The sequence below is a fragment of the Myxine glutinosa genome, chromosome 11 (genome assembly GCF_964187855.1).
Source record: "Myxine glutinosa chromosome 11, kmMyxGlut1.1, whole genome shotgun sequence".
Taxonomy (NCBI): domain Eukaryota; kingdom Metazoa; phylum Chordata; class Myxini; order Myxiniformes; family Myxinidae; genus Myxine; species Myxine glutinosa.
The window spans coordinates 10291564-10308235 of NC_136271.1; the positions used below are offsets into that span (position 1 = coordinate 10291564).

Here is a 16672-nt window from a genome sequence, read left to right on the forward strand (position 1 = left end):
GTGGGATCCCTGTGCTAGACACGACGTTCAACAAACGACACACATTGGTACAGGAAGCATGGCAGGTGAAGAGCAGACAGGGTTGTCTAACTAGGGAGACGGCGGACATCCTCACACAATACACACCTCTCGTACAAATGGCAAAAACTGGATGATACAAACAGCTGGATAAAGGTCAGCAACAAACAATAACACTCGATCGCAAACACCACACCCACGTATGTACAACACCCAACGGAAACTCCAAAAATCCTTCTGTGTTGACCTTCTGTGTACCTGCTCAAGTTTAGCTTGGGTTGACCTTCTGTGTACCTGCTCAAGTTTAGCTTGGGTTGACCTTCTGTGTACCTGCTCAAGTTTAGCTTGGGTTGACCTTCTGTGTGCCTGTTCAAGTTTAGCTTGGGTTGACCTTCTGTGTACCTGCTCAAGTTTAGCTTGGGTTGACCTTCTGTGTACCTGCTCAAGTTTAGCTTGGGTTGACCTTCTGTGTACCTGCTCAAGTTTAGCTTGGGTTGACCTTCTGTGTACCTGCTCAAGTTTAGCTTGGGTTGACCTGCTGTGTACGAGCTCAAGTTTAGCTTGGGTTGACCTTCTGTGTGCCTGCTCAAGCTTAGCTTGGGTTGACCTTCTGTGTACCTGCTCAAGTTTAGCTCGGGTTGATCTTCTGTGTACCTGCTCAAGTTTAGATTGGGTTGACCTGTGTGCCTGCTCAAGTTTAGCTTGGGTTGACCTTCTGTTTGCTTGCTTAGGTTTAGCTTGGGTTGACCTTCTGTGTACCTGCTCAAGATTAGCTTGGGTTGACCTTCTGTGTGCCTGCTCAAGTTTAGCTTGGGTTGACATTCTGTGTACCTGCTCAAGCTAAGCTTGTGTTGACCTTCTGTGTACATGCTCAAGCTTAGCTTCGGTTGACCTTGGCTTCTGTGTGCCTGCTCAAGTTTAGCTTGGGTTGACCTTCTGTGTACCTGCTCAAGTTTAGCTTGGGTTGACCTTCTGTGTCTGCTCAAGTTTAGCTTGGGTTGACCTTCTGTGTGCCTGCTCAAGTTTAGCTTGGGTTGACCTTCTGTGTGCCTGCTCAAGTTTAGCTTGGGTTGACCTTCTGTGTGCCTGATCAAGTTCAGCTTGGGTTGACCTTCTGTGTACCTGCTCAAGTTTAGCTTGGGTTGACCTTCTTTGTGCCTGCTCAAGTTTAGCTTGGGTTGACCTTCTGTGTGCCTGCTCAAGTTTAGCTTGTGTTGACCATCTGTGTGCTTGCTCAAGTTTAGCTTGGGTTGACCTTCTGGGTGCCTGCTCAAGTTTAGCTTGGGTTGACCTTCTGTGTACCTGCTCAAGTTTAGCTTGGGTTGAACTTCTGTGTCCCTGCTCAAGTTTAGCTTGGGTTGACCTTCTGTGTGCCTGCTCAAGTTTAGCTTGGGTTGACATTCTGTGTACCTGCTCAAGCTTAGCTTGTGTTGACCTTGTGTACATGCTCAAGATTAGCTTCGGTTGACCTTGGCTTCTGTGTGTCTGCTCAAGTTTAGCTTGGGTTGACCTTCTGGGTGCCTGCTCAAGTTTAGCTTGGGTTGACCTTATGTGTACCTGCTCAAGTTTAGCTCGGGTTGATCTTCTGTGTACCTGCTCAAGTTTAGATTGGGTTGACCTGTGTGCCTGCTCAAGTTTAGCTTGGGTTGACCTTCTGTTTGCTTGCTTAGGTTTAGCTTGGGTTGACCTTCTGTGTACCTGCTCAAGATTAGCTTGGGTTGACTTTCTGTGTGCCTGCTCAAGTTTAGCTTGGGTTGACATTCTGTGTACCTGCTCAAGCTTAGCTTGTGTTGACCTTCTGTGTACATGCTCAAGCTTAGCTTCGGTTGACCTTGGTTTCTGTGTGCCTGCTCAAGTTTAGCTTGGGTTGACCTGTGTGCCTGCTCAAGTTTAGCTTGGGTTGACCTTCTGTTTGCTTGCTTAGGTTTAGCTTGGGTTGACCTTCTGTGTACCTGCTCAAGATTAGCTTGGGTTGACTTTCTGTGTGCCTGCTCAAGTTTAGCTTGGGTTGACCTTCTGTGTGCCTGATCAAGTTCAGCTTGGGTTGACCTTCTGTGTGCCTGATCAAGTTCAGCTTGGGTTGACCTTTGTGCCTGCTCAAGTTTAGCTTGGGTTGACCTTCTGTGTGCCTGCTCAAGTTTAGCTTGTGTTGACCATCTGTGTGCTTGCTCAAGTTTAGCTTGGGTTGACCTTCTGGGTGCCTGCTCAAGTTCAGCTTGGGTTGACCTTCTGTGTCCCTGCTCAAGTTTAGCTTGGGTTGACCTTCTGTGTGCCTGCTCAAGTTTAGCTTGGGTTGACATTCTGTGTACCTGCTCAAGCTTAGCTTGTGTTGACCTTGTGTACATGCTCAAGCTTAGCTTCGGTTGACCTTGGCTTCTGTGTGTCTGCTCAAGTTTAGCTTGGGTTGACCTTCTGTGTGCCTGCTCAAGTTTAGCTTGGGTTGCCCTTCTGTGTGCCTGCTCAAGTTTAGCTTGGGTTGACCTTCTGTGTGCCTGATCAAGGTCAGCTTGGGTTGACCTTCTGTGTACCTGCTCAAGTTTAGCTTGGGTTGACCTTCTTTGTGCCTGCTCAAGTTTAGCTTGGGTTGACCTTCTGTGTGCCTGCTCAAGTTTAGCTTGTGTTGACCATTTGTGTGCTTGCTCAAGTTTAGCTTGGGTTGACCTTCTGTGTACCTGCTCAAGTTTAGCTTAGGTTGACCATCTGTGTACCTGCTCAAGCTTAGCTTGACCTTCTGTGCACCTGCTCAAGCTTAGCTTGGGTTGACTTGTGTGCTTGCTCAAGTTTAGCTTGGGTTGACCTGTGTACCTGCTCAAGTTTAGCTTGGGTTGACCTTGTGTACCTGCTCAAGTTTAGCTTGGGTTGACCTTCTGTGTGCCTGCTCAAGTCTAGCTTGGGTTGACCTTCTGTGTACCTGCTCAAGTTTAGCTTGGGTTGACCTTCTGCGTGCCTGCCAAGTCTAGCTTGGGTTGACCTTCTGCGTGCCTGCTCAAGTTTAGCTTGGGTTGACCTTCTGTGTATCTGCTCTAGTTTAGCTTGGGTTGACCTTCTGTGTGCCTGCTCAAGCTCAGCTTGGGTTGACCTTCTGTGTACCTGTCAAGTTTAGCTTGGGTTGACCTTCTGTGTGTCTGACAAGTTTAGCTTGGGTTGACCTTCTGTGTGCCTGCTCAAGTTTAGCTTGGGTTGAGCTTGTGTGTGCCTGCTCAGGTTTAGCTTGGGTTGACCTTCTGTGTGCCTGCTCAAGTTTAGCTTGGGTTGAGCTTGTGTGTGCCTGCTCAAGTTTAGTACTCCCATTCCAATTGTATGTAATTAATAAGCATTCTCCAATGGCGACAGCAACGAGTCTATCCAAGACTAACCTAGCTTTTTATGTTTTAATGAAAAAATGCACACATTCCATTACCTCCCTTTTATATCATTAAAAATGTATGCAGGACTGACCTCCCAAAATGCACAAGCAAGAGGATAACGAATTAGATACTGTATTGTACAAAAGGTCAACATCATTGTATCCACAGATAATGGCGACTAGGTTTCGGAAGTAAAAACTATTCGTCGACCGAAAATTACCATCGTAATTCTATACACAATCAGTGGATTTTGAGATCCATTTTATGGATGTCGAAGTGCGGTCAAAACTTCCTACTCGTTTGCCTCACAAAAGATGTCTGTATAAAATGCCAAATGTAATATTGAATGTTTGCTGTTGAAGAGTTCCTTTCCAAAAGTTTGTCTTGAAGAGGACATTTTGCAAAGTAAGCAAATTGAAATCCAAAATTACGAAATGATGAACTTTTATTGTTTGAATTGTATAACGATCGTGACATCGAAGAGTTGAGGCACGGCTTGTGGGCGAGAAAAGAACTGAGGCAGGGTGAAGGGTTCGAGATGGTGACACCTTCTATATTCAGTCTTCAGTCATCTCCAGCACCGATTCGCTTAGGCAAAGGTCCCAGTAATGCTCCACGCCGTGCTTTCGGAAATGCTCGCGCGCCAGACTCTCCGTGGGGCACTGCTTGAACTTTATCTCCTTAAAACTCCTTTCCTTTGCCGTGCCCTGAACAATGACAAAGCGCAGACACAATGGAGACCACAGTCCACAGCAACAAACAAATCATGCATGAACGACTTGCGAGTCGACTATAAACAGGATGCAGGGGGAATAATAAGTTATCTGAAGCTAGTTTGTCCAGATATTGTCACCTATGGCAAATTAGAGGGCGGTAGTAGGGCCCAGACGAACCCACAGTTTCAGGAAGGAAGCTCAGCGTATTTCAAAACAAGCTATTTTCCCTATCCACACAAAATGATCGGTGCAAGGAAACAAGCTGTCGTGATCGATTGTTTCACAGCAAAATTGAAGCATCAGGCGCCAAGATACATCAATCAATCATCGGCACCAGGTGCCATTGTTACTACACCAATGCGACCGCAATGGTCATTCTTCTCAACACCAGACGCTTTGCTTTCATCGAAACTAAATGGATCGTAAGGTGAATGCTTCTACTGCAGTGGGCTAATGATGTTTACCCATTTATTGCTGCTGCACGTGAAACCAAAAACTCAAAACTCTCGGTTGGAGATGCAGGTCGAATTAAAAATGCTAATAAGTTGAACAAACGCGACATTCTCAACACTGATGAAGAAAGCTTCACTCACCTCCCAAACAAGAACACATTTGTTGCGTTTTCTAACGGACTCTTCTCCTGTGATGGTATTCCCTTAGAAAGAGAAGGAAGGAAAATGTTGTTGCGACGAAGACAGTTTGTTTAAACTTTCAGTTCGTAATGTAGATCAGCAAAAGGTAGATGCACAACTGGGAGTAGAATTGTTGAACTTTAGTAACAAGGTGACTGGGGAATCAAACATGATGATGAAACAACATATGTAATAATCGTTATTATAATGGAGCAAACGTGTATGGTTTTGCATGTATATCTGTGACCAAAACGTCTTCTTCACACGGGTGAGTGTGTGGTATAGAAGAGGGGGGTGGGGGAGGGGGGGGGGAGGTCGCTACTCCTCTCAGTCTCTCTGCTGGCCGTTGGGGAATTCACCCTCTTCCGCTCATGCTGTTAGAGTCGACTGGAGTCTCATCCATCAGATGTGCAGAGCCATCTGCCATTTAAACCACATGGCTGCAGACCATTACCCTGATAAGGGGGGCGAACCTTTATATATATATAAAGCTATCCGAAGAAACACATTCACACAACTGGACTGGCAACACATCTCCCTGACTCCGGCAACTGGACTGGCAACACCTCTCCCTGACTCAGGCAACCTGACTAGGAACCCCCACCGTGTAGGCACAGGCCTTATATGGGACACTCTGGATGCCCCGCCTTGTGACCTTACCTCACTGTCTGCCCCACACCAATTGGTGGTTTAGATGCCACTCTAGGCAAAATCCCATACCTGAGCTTCTCAGCCTTAAACATATGCATTAAAACTTGTGCATCGGTCGGTCTGCAGACCCGCTATTCCCCAAAAGGACATAGACAGATTAGAAAGGAAAGACCATTAAAAGGGGTTTTAAGAGAGAAGCGGTTTTAGACACAAACAATAGGGAGGGAAGGCGACAGCTTTCTATACGAATATCGATGTATAATCCTTTATTACAATGAAATTAAATCACTCTTTTGCTAATACATCTACTAACGCAATAACTATTTCTAAGCGATACATTGTTAACCCCTGGAAACCATTTCTGCAACAATATCATCATCATCATAATAATCATTCTGATTTTCCAAATCGGTGTCCCATTAAATCAATCACCTTCGCTCTTCGTACTCGTTTCCTCATTCCACTTTATTCGATGCATCATCAAACGCCGGAATTTCTTCTGGGCCTTCTGACCTGCGCAGTGTGTGTGAAGCAGTACGAGATCAAAGAGTGTTCAAATATTGCACAAAGAGAGCATGAGCAGAGGCAATGTTGAACCCACAAGATTGTGACATACAGGGATAAGTCAAGGCAAGCTCACAGAAGTTTTAAATTTCCAGCAATCCTTTGAGGTTCAAGGCCTCCTTTTATTGCCATGCCTTCACAATCAGCATATTGATCATAGCAAGACTCAGATGGAGGCCAAATTGATTAGTCGGGGGAGCAAACCAACACCATGACATGCTGAGTAATTATCAACTACATAACCTAGCTGATGGAGACATTCTTGCAGTCCTCAAATTCTTCTTCTCCTCTAATGTTCCATACCCTGTCACAGAGCGTCGGTGATGCCAAAGCAAGGGTTATACTGGGTGGGTTTGCCATTGCCTTCCCAGCAGTAGTTAGGGCAGGAATTTGGCCATGGTGCCGGCAATAGCTCGCCTACTCTTCGTGAAGGACACGGCGGGATCTTTAACGTCCACCAACTAATGCCAGAAGACGGGACACCCGTTTAAAGTCCATCAGAGGTACGACTGGCAACACCTGCCATTGATCAGTTGATGAATCATTGCCATTGATGAATCACCCTGCCTGTGAAACACCGGGATGACAGTTTTCAGCTGGGTCGGGATTCAAACCCAAGATACACAATTTAGAGGTGAGTTTGCATACCTCTAGGTCATCATGTCAGCCCAGTTCTCAAATTAGGGCCTTAAAAAAACAAAAATAGTTATGCAATGTTAAAAAAAAACTCACAATACGACCAAAATGTCCTTTTAACCTGCACGGCCTTGCTTACGTACCACCTTCCACGACTACAACATTGACGTCTTTATGAAGCACCACCGCACCCGTCAGGTATAACTGGTTAACATTCGCTTCAATCTTGAACTTCTTGGAGGGGTTTGTGAGGTCAGCAATTCTGAAAAAGGAGATAAACCATAAATCCTTCAATGTATCAGAAAGGGAAACCTAGATCATTTCATAAATAACGGTGTTATAATTGTGACCCTCTTATCATCTGGTGTCCTAACTCGAATGAGCTATTAAAAATATTGTTTAACATCACGCTTACCTGCTTCGCTACCTCCATCAATACTCTGATACATATTATCCGACCTTGGAGCTTTTTTTATTTACTATTTAATACTTGGGCCAAGGCTCGTAAAAGGAAAAAAAAACAAACAAAAAAAAACATACAAACCAGTGTTAGCGCCATTTTGTTTCCACTCGGGAAAGGTGAATTTATGCCGTCCAAAACTTTTCATACTCATGTGAATTTGGGTTGATTGTAGGGTTTGACGATATATCGATATACTGGTTATATCGGTATAATTTTTCATATTGCAATTTGAGTATACCGAAAAGAAAAATCGAAATGAAAAAATAAGTAAATAGGTATATACACAAAAATATCGGTATATCACCAACAAATAAAAGAAAGATGTTTACATATTAATTCAGCTGGGAATTCTTCTACAGAAAAACAAACAAACAATCTCTCAATCTCTCTCAGTATCTCTCTCAGTGTCTATGTGTCTATGTGTCTATGTGTCTATGTCTCTCTCTCTCTGATTCATCCCATCAAGTCTTCAATTATCTTTCCCATCCTCCCACTCTTGGTACTGTTACGTGCTCCTCCCCGACCCCCTGGTCACGGTGTACCTCCGAGCCCCGAGAGGAGCCACGGCAGAAAAAGATGTTATTCTGTGTCAGAAATCAATAGGGAAACCACACCACTGGTTATCAACAAACAAATATTATATTAAAAATCACACAAGAATAACGGTACAATAATAATAGCAATCAAAAGTACAATCAACACATCTTATGATGGTACCATCAGCAAGGAAAAGATAACTCACTGTGCTCCAAGTGAGAGAAAAAAGAACATTCCCCAATGTCTCTATGGCTCAAAGGTGATTCCCTCCAGCGAGCGTCAGAGCGATATCAAATCGAAACCCGAACCCCGTTCAGATGACGGGCCCAGTCACTCCGCCAAAACAGCAGAGGCGAAGGCGGCCGAAGCGGCGCAAAGAGTCACGTGGTCCAAAACCGCGCAAGGCAAGCTCACGGAGGAATGGGAAATCCAAAGGTGCCCTCCAGGTATGAACGTTCACGGTTCACCGTCGGCGAACAGCAAATGAATTTTCAAACTCCTCGTTGCACACACACATCCCAGATAGACGTCCGAATCGTGAAAAAAACTGACGCGAAGCAAAGACCTTTTGCGTTGAGCAAAGCGCGAGTGTCAAAATGGCCGATGGCTCATACTTGAGTCGCAACGACCCGGCGATGATTCTTCAGAATCCCAACGCCAAACCTGACCACACAGGTTTATCAATCCCAGCGATAACACCTATCGCAGGAATTCCTTTCAAGGAAACTCAAAGTTCACTCGTGACTTTCGTTCGACAACGCTCGCTCCGGAGCTTGAAGCGACCAGCTTCTTGTCCGACTTTTTGCCCCGCCTTCTTTTCTCTCACCTCCTCTTCTTCTCCGTCTTCCAGTTCCCGATCCGGTTTCCTGTTTCCTTCAACATTAACCTTTTTACCTTTTGACAATAATAATGGCTATTTCCCTCAAACAATAATAATAATAATACATAGAACCAGAAATGTTTCAAGTGGATGAAAACCACAACACCAGAAGTGACGAATCCACAACACTTCCCCCCCTCAAGAAAGAAAGTTTGAACATAGTGAAAACTTTCTTTGTAGGCAAAACTCTCCCAACAAACAAAAGTAAACTCTCACCCAAATCATCAATTCCCGTGAGCAACGATAATCAATATTTCCCAAAAATAAAGCAACAAAACTTCAAACAACCGACAGAGATTTCCAAAGTTAATTCACTCTGGACAAAGTATCAGCAACGACATTGTCCCTGCCCTTTACATGCTCAATTTCCCAGTTGAACTCCTGCAAAGCCAAACTCCATCTCATCAACCTCTGATTTTTATTTTTATTTTCTTTTGAATGAAGGTTAAGGGGTTGTGATCAAAAATCCAAAGTCAAGCAAATCTATAGCACTTTTTCCGGGAGGCCGAGCTGAGAGCCAGGTTCCATGGTGGTTGGGTGGTGAGGCCTGGAAATATTCACTACATGGACGCCTTTAGGAACGTGGAGTTCACGGTTAATCCATGTAGGAAAGTTCACGACATGGACGCCTTTAGGAATGTGGCGTTCACGATTAATCCGTGGAGGAATCTTGGCTCGGCTGCTCCTCAGTATTCAGTGCTTCAACTCTTCCTAACTTTCATAATAATCACGGATGGACCGCTTGTCGCTGTAGTCACGTGAATAGCGGTCTCCTTCTCGGCCACTACCCTGATAATCATCCCTTCGGGAGCTGCCGTAACTCTGGGAGCCTCCATAGTAATATCGACTTCGGCCACGACCAAAACGACTACTCCCACCCCAGGAGCCATAGCCACCCCTGAAACTACCTCCACGTTTTCCTCCTCTGTAGCCCCCTCGACGCCTATGGCCTGCCTTCTCTACTGTTATGGTCCGACCATCCAAATCCTTGCCATTCAAATCCTTTTCTGCATCTTTGGCGTCCTTTGTGTTTTCAAATGTGACAAAGCCAAATCCTCTTGACTTTTGTGTCTCCCTGTCTTTTATCAGCAGCACTTCCAAGAGCGGTCCATATTTGCCGAAGACAGAATCCAGAACATCTTCCCTTGTGTTGAAGTTCAGTCCACCTACAAAGAGCTTGCCAACATTGCTTCCATCCCTGACTTGTGTGTGCTGACACTTAGTTTCAGGGTACTTCCTACCCATAGCACGAGTCGCGGTACAGGATGGAAAGATACACGGAATCTCCTGCTCTACCTGTGCGGTGTTATTTTCCATACTAGGCTTTTCAACAAACATCGGGTTACCAGAAACTTGACCACCGGCCAAATCATTCCCGATAACAAAAGATACTCCCTCTACAGGAAGAGTGGCTTGTAAACCTACAGTGACCGGTCCTGACAGCAAATCAGACTGCAAATGGATGACATGAAGTGGGGCTTTAACATAGCCACCAACCCCCTGTAAACGAACACTGACACCAGTTGCCGTCTTCTCTGACAATGGCAAAATGCCCTCAAGCATCAAAGATTGATGTGCTCCTGTGTCCCTCAATATCCTAACAGGCCTCTGGTTCGTTAAGTCTCCATCCAGTGACACAAACCCCTCTGAAATAAATGGTTTGTAACCCTCTTGAACAAGGTCGTTCTGTGATGCCGTAACTTTGGCATGGGAACCCTCACAAGGCTCTGTCCTCCAAGGACGATTTCTCACATTTGCCAATGCATTCGGAGTTGTACTAGTCTGACTCCGCTCTTGATTTTTCCTTTCCAGAGCATAACATTGGGACATCAAGTGTGCAGGTTAAACTCGTGGTCCGCCTCGAGCCCCCCGGAAGATAAGTCTGTCTTGGAACTGGTGCCTTCAGATTTCTAGAAGTCGTGGTATCAGAGTGGTCCTCATAGTCATTGCGAGGTCACCCCCATGAAGTTTCGTTCTCCGCCCCTGATGTACCATAGCTCCCCTGGCTCGGTCTAGGCGAGAAGTTAGGTTTGTGGAACCCCATCCTGTGGGTTAAGGCATAGTCATCAGCCATGGCTGCTGCCTCATACAGCTTTGGTACTTTCCTTCCCTCCAGATGTACTTTAATGTCCTCGTGGACACGCTGTTTAAATTCCTCCACCAAAATCAATTGTCGCAACAGTTTGAAGTCTTTCCCAACCCCTTTCGAATCACACCACTGATCAAACATGGTTTCCTTCATTCTGGCAAACTCCACATGGGTCTCACTCTCCCTCTTCCTGGTATTCCGGGATTTTTGCCGGTAAGCTTCAGGGACCAATTCATATGCTTTGAGAACGATTTTCTTCACTATCTCATAATCTGCACATTGGTCAATCGGTAAAGCCATTTCAAAGGTAAAGGTCAAAGATTCCATTTGGTTCTCCTGGGCGGCCATTCTATTTTCCAATCCCGTTAACCCCTCCTTCATTTCCCCGATTTGGTTACCCACGTCCTCCAGTTGGCCCCCCCAATTTACCTTCTAGCCCTTCCAACCTGTTGTCTAACCCCTCAAATTTATTATCTAACCTCTCAAATGTATTGTCCAACCCCTCAAATGTATTGTCTAACCCCTCAAATTTATTGTCTAACCCCTCAAATTTATTGTCTAACCCCTCAAATTTATTGTCTAACCCCTCAAATTTATTGTCTAACCCCTCAAATTTATTGTCTAACCCCCCAAATTTATTGTCTAACCCCTCAAATTTATTGTCTAACCCCTCAAAGTTATTGTCTAACCCATCAAATTTATTGTCTAACCCCTCAATTTGGCTTCCTAGGCCCCCAATTTGGTTTTCCAATCGCTCCCCCATTGTTTTCCATTCGTCCTCGTGCGAGGCGCCGCCATCTTGTGCGCCCGCAACCCCCGCTACCGCACCCTCATTGCTCTCCTCCTCCCCGGGGGTCCTGGGTTGCCTCTAACCCCTCTTCTACCTCCCCTACCGGCATCCGATCGCCTTGATCATCCATGGCATGATTTTAAAATTTAGATGTTAAACACAATTTCGGCCGCTCGTAAATTTTTGACCAAATTTTTTGATGTTTTAAAAATTTGGTTCGGGCCTCAAATCCCACTCCTCGACACCAATTGTTACGGCCAATAGCACAATTGGTGTCCAAAATTTGGTCTAAATAAATTTAGTCAGGTTCCAGATCCCAATTCCTGATTACCAATTGTTACGGATCTCAGAGACGGCACTCCCCTTAGCAAGGGGGGGTTTAATCCCCTTGGCCTGTTAAGCCGGCCGTCTCTGGTCCTGGTACTTGTAACGCTCTTTTGCGGGGTGGGATTGATCAGGGTTGATGTACCCTGGATAAGAATAGGTACGCCGTATCCCTGCGTGTCGTAAGAGGCGACTAAGAGGGTTGGCGTCAGGAAGGGCACCCGGCCATAAAAACATTGCCTCAAAAAGAGAACCATGACAATTACAACTACATGTGGGCAGGGTACAGCCCGAAGTGGATATCGGTTTCTGAGGTTTGGGACAAGGAATGTAGGGACAATGACAGGGAGATCAGAAGTGGTGGAAGTATTGGTCAGAAGAAGAGTGGACATATGTTGTGTGCAAGAGACGAGATGGAAGGGAAGTGGTGTGAGAATGGTGAAGGGTAGGCAGGGACAGAAATACAAGTTTGTGTGGCAAGGGTGCCTGGAGGGCGTGAATGGTGTTGGTGTCCTGTTTTCTGAGGAGTTTGTAGACAGTGTGGTGAGTGTGACTAGAGTGAGTGATAGGTTGATGATGGTGAAAATGATGATTGGAAAGCTCTTGGTGAACGTCATCTCGGGATATGCTCCGCAGGTTGGTCGAAGCGATGAAGAGAAGGACAAGTTCTGGTGTGCGATAGAGAAGCTGATGGAAAACGTGAAAGATGAGGAAGTTGTTGTGGTAGGAGGAGACCTAAATGGACATGTGGGAAGGAGTATGGATGGTTTTGACGGAGTTCATGGGGGTTACGGATATGGTGTGAGAAATGGAGAAGGTGAAAGGATTTTGGAGTTTGCTGATGGAGCTGATTTGTTGATTTGTAATACTCAGTTCCAGAAAGAGGATAATAAGCTTGTTACATACACGTCAGGTGGGTCGACGACAACCGTTGACTAACTGATGGTGCGTAGGCGAGATAGGGGGCACCTCCGGGACACAAAGGTGATCCCGGGGGAGGAGGCTGTTTCACAGCACCACTTGGTTGTCTGCGACGTAAGGGTGAAAGGTGCGAGGAGAGCTCGGCGGGTGAAGTACCAACCGAGAATGAAGGTGTGGAGGTTGAAAGAGGTGACAGTAAGGGAGGCATTAAAAGAGAGGCTGAGTAGGGTCGAGGATGATGTGGTTGAGCTTGAAAGTCGTTGGATGTCAATGAAAGCTAGTCTGTTGGGAGCCGCTGGTGAGGTATGTGGATGGACAAAAGGACCACCGAGGCACTCGGAAACATGGTGGTGGGATGATGAAGTTGGAAAGAGGATTGACGAGAAGAGGAAGAAGTTCAAGGAGTGGCAGAAGGCGAAGGGTACGGGAGCAGAAACAGCAGAGCATGAAAGTTATAAGGCAGCCAGGAAGGCTGCAAAGAAAGAGGTAGCAAAGGCGCAGGAGGCATGTAGGAAAATGTTCGGAGAACGCTTGGATTCGGAAGAGGGTCAGAAAGCAGTATTCAGGATTGCAAAGCAGATAGCGAAAGAGAGGTGTGATGTGATGGGGGTGAGTTGCTTGAAGGATGAAGTGGGACAAATCGTTGTCGACCCAGATGGAATTAAAGGAAGATGGAAAAGATATATGGAAATGCTGTTGAATACAGAGAATGAATGGGATGGCAACATAGAAAGTAACCCAGTTTTAGGACCGGCAGAGAAGATAACTGAGAAGGAAGTTGAGGAAGCGATAAAAGCAATGAAGGGTAGAAAAGCGGGAGGACCGACGGGAGTTGTGGGAGATATGTTGAAGGCAGCAGGAAGTTGGGGTGTGAAGAGAATGACAGAGCTCTGTAATCTGGTGGTGAAAGAAGGCCGCATTCCAGTGGATTGGGAACCGAGTACCCTCGTCCCTCTATACAAGGGGAAAGGTGACCCTCTGTAGTGTGGCTCGTACCGAGCGATAAAGTTATTGGAGCATGGAATGAAGGTATTGGAAAGGGTGTTGGAGAGGAGGATAAGGAAGAAAGTGAAGATCGAAGAAATGCAGTTTGGATTCATGCCAGGAAGAGGAACGACAGACGTGCTTTTCATTGTGAGGCAGTTGCAGGAGAAGTACATGGAGAAGAGGAAGAAGTTGTTTCTTGGGTTTGTTGATCTAGAGAAAGCATTCGATCGGGTTCCACGCAAAGTATTGACATGGGCATTGAGGAAGTTAGGAGTGGAGGAATGGTTGATCAGAGTAGTGATGGCAATGTACAAAAGAGCGCGCACAGCTGTAAGGACGAAGGACGGGAACAGTGGTGAGTTTGAGGTGAAGGTGGGAGTGCATCAGGGGTCGGTACTAAGTCCACTACTATTTGTAGCTGTGATGGAGGTGCTGGCTCAGAACGTAAAGGAGGGTTTACCGTGGGAGTTGTTGTATGCAGATGATCTGGTGTTGATTGCGGAAAGTATGGATGGACTGAAGGAAAAGATGAACACGTGGAAGGAATGTATGGAGACAAAAGGTCTGAAGGTGAATATCGGAAAGACGAAGGTGATGGCAAGTCGTAAAGCATGTGGTGAGGTGGAAAGAACTCGGAAGTGGCCCTGTGCTGTGTGTAGGAAGGGTGTCGGAGTGAACTCCATTCAGTGTACAATGTGCGCTGAGTGGGTTCATCAAAAATGTAGTGGTCTGAGAGGGTCATTAACCAGTGTGGCAGCTACATTCAAATGTAAGGTGTGCACAGAGGGAGCTGCAGATGGAGGAAATGTTGAATTGGATCTTGGAGACGGCGTGAAGCTGGAAGGTGTGAAAACATTTTGCTATCTCGGAGACATGCTGAATGGAGAAGGTGGATCAGACTCGGCAACGGTTGCTCGAGTGAGATGTGCATGGAAGAAGTTTCGGGAATTGAGTGGCGTGCTGATGATGAGGGGAGTGTCGTTGAAGCTGAAGGGAAAGGTGTATGCTGCATGTGTGAGAAGTGTTATGATTTATGGGAGCGAGACATGGGTAATGAACGTAGAGCAGCAACGAAGGTTGGAAAGGGTGGAAATGCGAATGGTTCGACGGATGTGCGAAGTATCGTTGAGAGAGAGGAAGACAAATGACTGAATTGCGAAAGATGATGGGAATAGAGCATGTGATTGATGCTGTGAAGAGGAACAGGTTGAGATGGTTTGGTCATGTGTTGAGGAAGGATGAAAGTGACTGGTTGAGAAGAGTGATGGAAATGAATGCAGAAGGAAGTAGAAGACGGGGAAGACCGAGAAAGACTTGGCTAAAGATGGTGGAAGAAGAAATGCGGGCAAGGGGGTTAACAAGGAGAGATGCAGAAAATAGGGCAAAATGGAGAAGATTGTCATGGGGACCGCAAGGCTAACCCCCGCTCTAGCAGGGAAAATGGCCTTTTAAAATGCATGTTGTTGTTGTTGTTTGATTGATCAGGGTTATTGGTCAAGGTGTTATCCCGAATACCCTCACCAATCCCTCCGCAAAACAGGGAGACAAGTACCGCTCGAACCACGGACAAGATGGTATTTGCCGAGTGGTTTAGCAATCACCAGAAACACAGCCTTACCAAAATTTGGAGCGGCCGAAATTTTAATTTAATACCACCAAATTGAAATCGTGCCATGGATGATCAAGGCGATCGGATGTCGGTAGGGGAGGTAGCAGAGTGGTCATGCCACAACCGTGTGGTCCATCTGGGTGTGGTGCTTGGCCACAAAAACGTGCGGTCCATGGTGTGGCGCTAGGCCGCAAGTCGTGTGGTCTATGTGGTGCATCGGTCCAGTCAGCTGCAGGCAGCGGGAGTTTGGGCACACAACTGCGGCCACCTGCGCACTCCCCCCCGGACCCAAAAGAACAAGCCGTGAGTGGGGAAGGAAAGAACACAGCAAGCATCGGAGCAAGGTCACAAGGGTACACATCAAAACAAAGTAATGCAAGGTGAGGTGCGCATGGAGAGCGAGCGGAGAAAGCCCGTCCCTACCGTACGTCACCCCCCCATCACCTACTCTACCCTTGCCCCTTACCCCGTATTTACAAAACTCTACACATTTACAAATTCGTCACTATGTCTCGTCCTCCCCATATCTCCCCTAATACCAAATTCATCCACAATCCCAATTTCTAACCAAATTTGCCATCACCCAATTCATCATCAATCCCTCTTAAGGAGGAAGAGATGGAACAACAACACAATGTCACGCCCACGTCATGATGCGTCTTACATCCCAAAACATTTCACAAAAAGAACCATGGCATGGTGTGGAGCACTGTCATCACCTCAGGTGAGTGGATGTAGATGGTGCGAGGAGATTTCAATTCTATCTACCTTCTAAATGACATTAACACACTTTTACACTACCCAGGGTCTTTCCCTGCCAAACCATTGGCCACTTTACTCTATGCGGTTCTAAAAACCAATTCCCACTGACCATCTGTGGCGCTCTCCAATTTGGGGTCTCATTCCCCCGATTCAACACCCTGTGCCCTCGCACAATTTCCGGGCTGGGTCATGTGGCGCTCCCAGCAGGTCTACCCACCTGCACACCTCCACCACTGTAGTTGCCTCCCAAGCTTACCTGCTCCTCACCCTAACCTATCTAACTGGGGAAGGCCCTTCCTGGCACTTACCCCCTCGGTGCCCTCTCTGGCATTGAGCTACCCGGGTCCGTCCTCCGGATCCTCGGGCCCCACTGAACAACTCTACCCGACTCCCAGAGCCTACCTGCGGCCTCACCTGGCCGACAGACTAACAGTGGCGGAGTGCCAATTTAACTATACCTCTAACAGGCCACACGCCCAGCCATTTCGATTCACTAATGCACCCATCCAGCACTTCATTCTGCCGCACGCACCACAGATGCCAATATCCACCACAATTTACCTACACCCACTATCTAACTCTTAAACTACCCTCCCCGGGTATTCGTGAAGGGGGTCCACCTTTCCCCCATTCACACCTTCGCACCATGCACTTCCACTCCACATTTTTCACCATACTCACTCCACACCATCCATTCCATACTCCATTTACTCCAGACCAGTTATTCCATTCAACCATTCTCCATA

General features: G+C 46.5%; 1 protein-coding gene across 7 annotated transcripts in view; it reads right to left on the minus strand.

The window, feature by feature from the left end:
* Positions 1–3375: 3375 nt before the first annotated feature.
* PRPF3 (pre-mRNA processing factor 3) overlaps positions 3376–16672 on the minus strand; it is a 73979-nt gene continuing 60682 nt past the window's right edge. For 6 of the 7 annotated variants that reach the window (XR_013624893.1, XR_013624892.1, XM_068130154.2 and 3 more), the window contains 4 exons: positions 6708–6826; positions 5797–5877; positions 4675–4736; positions 3376–4072 (listed from right to left, as the gene is read on the minus strand). Coding sequence is in view for 5 of the 7 variants with exons in the window: in XM_068130154.2 (XP_067986255.1) it covers positions 3923–4072; positions 4675–4736; positions 5797–5877; positions 6708–6826 (412 nt within the window). In the remaining 2 variants the exon portion in view is untranslated. Of the gene's footprint in view, positions 4073–4674; positions 4737–5796; positions 5878–6707; positions 6827–15269; positions 15433–16672 lie in introns of those variants that run through there. The other variant, XM_078786385.1, reaches the window with a different exon arrangement.